At 48.5% G+C, this 6,000-nt stretch overlaps 1 protein-coding gene across 1 annotated transcript; it reads right to left on the minus strand.

Moving 5' to 3' along the window:
* Positions 1-3,317: 3,317 nt before the first annotated feature.
* Positions 3,318-5,663, minus strand: LOC108081315 (trichohyalin). Its single transcript, XM_070287849.1, has one exon. It carries the CDS (start codon positions 5,568-5,570, stop codon positions 3,480-3,482), a length of 2,091 nt encoding a protein of 696 aa, XP_070143950.1. The 5' UTR covers positions 5,571-5,663; the 3' UTR covers positions 3,318-3,479.
* Positions 5,664-6,000: the final 337 nt, after the last annotated feature.

Below are 6,000 nucleotides of genomic sequence, written 5' to 3' on the forward strand. Positions count from 1 at the left end.
CGAGTCCAATGTACTCAGAACATATTACTTGTCCAAATTTATCCAATCAACATCACAGCCAGAACCTAACCCGAAACCATATCAGAGTTTGCTATTGACACAAAAAGGAATTATCGCAAAACGTGATAATCGCCAACATGTGACTATCATATCACGTTTTCGCTTTCATAACTCGGCATTAATGTGTCCGCAAATGTTATGGCCTGGCAACAAGCAAATGTTTATCGTCGCTGCGACAATCTGAAAAAAAATGCTGAGAAAACAACAAATTGTTTCAGCATATGGAAGAACACTTCTGGCAGAGAAAGTGACTAAACCAACAACAGAAAACAGGTGCAAAAACAAAAACTGATCATTAAATATGGCGAATTACTATATGTGTGTCTTATCAGTTACGTTCAATATGACTTGTAGTGCCGAGGCGAAAACAAATTCAAGGTTCGCCAAGGGGAGCCCGTCTGCTCCCTAGGGAGACCCACTTTCTCGTCGATAAGTGGACCTTATCTCGGACTTATCACTAATTGCTGTTTACATGGCTTTAAACAAACGCTTTGGGCCACAAGTAGTTGGGGTTGGCAGCCCGCCAGGCTGAGTGATGGCCCCAACTCGACAGTGACTTCGTCATTATCATTATCGTCTGCGGCGCATTAGCATGGCTCCAAAAATAACATGGAGTGTTAAAAATAACTTGTCGCCTTTGCTAAAAATACCAGCGAGCGACCACAATAACAAATATTCTGCATAAATATCAAGGCAAATAATTGTCGGAAAATTTGTATCAGCAGTATTGTTGTTGTTTTGCAGTTTTCATTGTATTTATCTGGGCTTTTTTTACTGTTCTTATCGGTACTTCCAAGGAAAAATAAATTTAGGCGACAGAAAGTGCCGTTGTTTGCCTGCCACTTAACGGCTTGATGGGGGGAACTACCGGACAGACATTTCCATTTATGGCCAAGGTAGGCCCTGGCCAAGAGGCGGGATGACTTATTTACGACTCGTTTGTCAAATCTGCTGGAGATTGCGATTATGATTGGGATTCCTGGCGAAATAATATAAGTCAACTTGCTAAAAAGTGATAAAAAAAAACTTTGATTGGGGAAGTAATCAATTAGGTTTGTTTGCGGAAGGAAGGTCTTTGTGGAGATAATACCAACTATCCAAAGTATTATCAGGCGCCTTATTAAGGTTTATCATAAACAATCTAGAGTAAGTTTATACATAAATTATTATACATATTTGCACATACTTAAGCAATAAACTCAAAGATTTTTAAGCAATCTGGAAATATTTTAGCTTCCCAACCAAAACAAATATAAATAAATTTCTATATTTCCCAGAATGAATGCATCTCATGGTATTCATATCTGAATATTTAAAACAATTTGCAGGAATCCCATGTAATTTGTATTTATTTATTCAGATGATGGAAAGAATCTGACCACGGGTCGGTATTCAATTAAGAGAATTATTGAAATATTTCCTATTTCGGGGAATTCAATTCGAAAGGTGTTTTCGCCAGTCACTACCCGTATATTGTTCCATTGTGGGCCTGCTGAAATAATGTAAACACAAGCCTCAGATTTGCCTTTTGGCGGTTTCTATAAATATGCACGCATAATTCGCACATAGCCGGAAAGAAACTGCGCACTTTGCTTTGGCATGGAATGGCCCACATCCCAAATGTGGCGGAACAAGGCCAAATCGGCCTTTATCAACGACCGGAGCGTAACCCCATTGTTTGGACCCGTCTAGCCGTGCCAAAGCCGAAAGTTGCATCAGCCAAACATCAGTCACTTATTGATATAACATCGATTGGCAACAGATAAGCCATCGATACACAGAGATAAAGATCAGGGATAGATATTATCTGTTCAATTTTTCATAACCAAACAGTCTTTTAGATATTACTTTCTTATCTAACTTTTATAAATATGTCTTATTTATATATTCCGTTAAATTCCGTTAAAAGAATCAAAGTGAAAGTTTACTTTTGAGTTTTTAAAATCAAACTAAGCTAAGATCGCAAAGAAAAGACAATAATATTATAACAAAATGTTTTAACTATTTTGTCGTTGATATTGCTATTTTATACTCTTCAAAATAAAAAGCGTTTTGTTTATATTTTCTCTCTGTGTAGGAGGAAACATACTCCCCTTCAAACTTTGGACCCGCCGGCAATAATCATGTGAGCTTTCCAGTGGCAGAATTAGCAAGTGTTCCGCCCCCCCTAACTGTGATTCATAGAGCGAACTTTGGAACCTGCAGACAACGCATTCTTCAAACACGACAGATCTTCTGTAACCGTCTTATCAAGCGTTTTTGCCACCAGCGAAGTAGATACCGGATGCTGCTCTATATATGGCCATATTCGTACCAATAGAACATCTCTGGCGCCACATTAGTCACTCTCACGTTACTCATACGCCACGTAACCCTCCCCGACAGCACCTACAGCGAAATCTTATCGGCGCGTCGAGGGAGTACGGTAATTTCATCAATTCCAGCACCGATTAACGGTCGGGGCGACCGTTCGATTTGCGATTTGCGATAGGTCAGTGAGGACGCTTGTGGGCGCTAAGTGGACTGCGTTCCGTATAAATTTGTAGAGCATTTTCATAAGCCTAAGGCTACATATATCGGATTTATGGAGATTTGTGTAACGGGCCTAAAAAAATGCTGCATTCGTATTCCTGATCAGGGTCAATAGCGGAGTTTGTATAAACAGCTAGAAGTGTGACACCATTTGTGCTAGAGTTACCAAATTTGTTATGCAGATTAGATGGCACTGGCGGGGCCTTATTTTGAGATAAAGCTACTCTTTCCAAACGAAAATACAAAATATTACCCGCAATTATCAGTATAAAGCCATGCCCTTTGAGAGAGTGTTTAATCTTAGATGGGTCTGTGCCTCTGCCAAGTCTCAAACTTATTCGATTGATAATTATATTCACAAGAGATTAATAAATTGATGGGTAGGGTATCCCCTAGCTGGGATGCTCCTTAGGGTATAACACCAACTTGTTATTTATGCGTCAAGTGCTAAGAACTGAATCGATCAGAATCGGATTCGAGCGGATCAGATAACATCTTCATCTGTGCCAGATTGCGGCGCAATTTTAGCATTTTATGCGCATTCTGATCGACCGACAATCTGGCGACTTGAATTAGCATCCCAGCGTTCTATAACTGTAAAGTCGAGAAAGCCATTTCCTTTGTTCCACCCCGATCCCCGCCTCGGTCCCGCCCAGAGGTGCCCTGCGTGCACACCACGTTCCGTTCCGTTTGTGTTGTTTCTCAACTGAATGCATTTTGAATCGGTTTCGGGATTCGGAGTGAATCGCTTAAGCTATACAGGTGTACGAGTATGTGTATGAGTGGTGTTATGCGAATGGGTGAAACTGTGCAGGGTGTGTGTGTGTGGGCTAACCTAAGGCAATGCAAGTGATTCGGATTCGGATGCAGACTGGCAGGTCTTCTCTTTAGTGCTGGCAGTCGGGGCCCGTCCAGGGGTTCTTCAGGTTGGCCAGGCGCAGCTGCTCCAGGGCGATCTCATGGGCGCGGAAGTGCTCCTTGGTGGCCTTGTCCAATTCGCTGGTGGAGCTGGTACTGTAGCTGGCTTCCTGCTTCAGCTTGGAGAGGATGGGAATGGGCAGGGGCTGCAGTAGCTGCGGCTGAGGAGTGTACTTCACCAGGAAGGGATTAGGACTGCTGCTGATGGGGTCTGCCGGAGATGTCTGGATTTCACTTGGTTGATTGGTCTGGATGCGCAGGAAGAAGCCATTCTGCACAGACTGCTGCTGGGTCACAATGTTGGGCTGAGACTGAGGCTGGGGCTGCGCCTGAGCCAGGTTATTGATGATCTTGAACTGGTCCGCTTTGCGCAGGTACTCTGGAGCTCCCTTCTCGTAGCTGGTGGTCACCTTTAGCTGGCTGAGCTCTTGCTGCTCGGCTTGGCGCTCGCTCTCCAGTCGCTGTCGATCCTCAAGCTCGATTTTAAGACGCTCAGCCTCAAGCAGACGGGTTTCCTCGCGCATGCGCTCTGCCTCCCTCTGGCGCTCAAGCTCGGCCTCCTTTTCCTCCTGCCTACGCAACTCCAGCTCCTGCAGCCGCTCGCTGTCCCGCTCACGCTCTTCCAGGCGAATCAGGTCCGCAATGTCGGCCACCTTGTCTTCGGCCTTCAGCTTAGCCTGGTTCAGGAGGAGCAGATGCTGCTCGCGAGCCAACTTTACCTCGGGGGTGTCCTGGATGGGCTGCGGACCCTCGAGCTGGCCAATAGAGCTCTTCACAATCTGAGGAGCCTGGGGAGCGAAGAGGGGAATGGGTGCGATGGGAATCAAGGGCTGCTGCTGTGTGTCAATGGGTTGTCGCAGGATGGCTTCGTTGAATTGCTTAAGGTGCTCCTCACGGGCTCGCTTCACTTCAGGCGTCTCCTCAATGGGCTGAAGAGGCTGCTGCTGATCCCGCAAGGTGATGGACTCAGGTTGAATAGGTGTCGTCTTCAAAATGGGCTCCTCGGGCGCCGCCGGCTGACGGAGCAAGGCCTCATTGTACTGCTTGAGGTGCTCCTCACGAGCCCGCTTCACCTCCGGAGTCTCCTCAATGGGTTGTGGAGCCTGCTGATCTTGGATGGCGGATGTCTTGATAAATATCTGGGGCTGGGTAATCGTTGTGGCGGTCTGGATAATTGGCTGAGGCTGAGGCTCGGCCGCAAATGGCTGCTGAATACCAGGGATACTCTTCACGATAGGGGCTTCCTGGGCAGGCTGCCGGAGAAGGGCCTCGTTGAACTGCTTGAGGTGTTCCTGGCGGGCCAGTTTAACCTCCGGAGTCTCCTCCACGGGCTGCGGAGCGGGGAGCGATGCCGTCTTGAGCAGCAGATTGTCCTGACCGGGGCCAAACTGTCCGTAGGAGTGGGTCTGGGGCGACGCAATGGGTTGGGCCACCTGGGGCGTCGAGGTCTTCACCAAAACTTGTTGCTGACCATAGATTAATGGCACGTCCTGCTTCTGGAACTGTCCGAGCTGCTGCTGGGCCTGTTCAGCGCGCAACACCTCCAGTCTGGCCTCGTTCCAGATGCGAAGCTGCTCGTCGCGGGCTCGCTGGACTTCGGGACTCAGTCCCGGAACAGCTTCGAAGGCTGAGAACTTGACGATTTGCTCAAGGGGCTTAAACTGGGCAAGCATGCTGTCGCTGGGCTTCAGTCCCTGGGCCTTTAGACGCTCCAGTTCCTGGCGCATTGCCTGGTAACGTTGCTCGCACCAGGCGCGGAAGAGGGCGACTTGCTGGCTCTCCTGCTCCTGACCGGACCGTATCAGACTGGCGGTTGAGGTGGCCAGGTCACGGATTCCGTTTAGGGGCTCCGGGTAATTGTAGGCCAGCAGCCGCTCCGCTCCTGTACCGTCGTAGTAGCGAACGTAGCCCTGGGCCAGACCACTGACCACGGGGAACTCACCGCGGGCCGGCGCGTAGGCCACCAGCTGGGGATGTGGCTGCGGCAGCGGAAGCGTCCGGACAACGGAGAAGGCTCTGGCAGAGCCCAAGGCCAGCAGGCCGATCAGGAAGAGACGCATGACTTGGCGTGGGGGCAGCGACTGGTAGGACTTCTGGGGCTCCGGTGATGCTCCAAGACTTCGCTACGACTTCGACTGCTGATGCTGGAAGACTGTTGCGGTGGTGGCCCTTGGCCAAGGGCTTTTATACCTGCGTGCCGGCGAGTGGAAAAGAACCGCAAGTAGATGTGGATGTGGATGTCCTTGGGCCAACCGTTGGCTCTACAGGATGCTTCAATAAATATTCTGTTACCCTAGGTCGCCGGGGTTCTTTATCTCCAACTTAATTGGCTGCCCTCCTCCCCGATAGCCCTTCCTCCCAGGACGGGACAGGACCAGCCTTCGCTTGGCTTCTTCCGTTATGCTTCAAGGTTAAGCCTGGTTTTATTTTTAGCCAGTCTGCTGGGAATTTATGGCCTTTGGCTTTGCCCAAGCGAGTGAAGGGACTTGA

The sequence above is a fragment of the Drosophila kikkawai genome, chromosome 2L, assembly GCF_030179895.1.
Source record: "Drosophila kikkawai strain 14028-0561.14 chromosome 2L, DkikHiC1v2, whole genome shotgun sequence".
NCBI classification, from domain to species: Eukaryota; Metazoa; Arthropoda; class Insecta; order Diptera; family Drosophilidae; genus Drosophila; species Drosophila kikkawai.

Excerpts from the sequence above, each read along its gene's own strand:
- LOC108081315 (XM_070287849.1), bottom strand. The coding sequence starts at position 5,570 with ATGCGTCTCTTCCTGATCGGCCTGCTGGCCTTGGGCTCTGCCAGAGCC.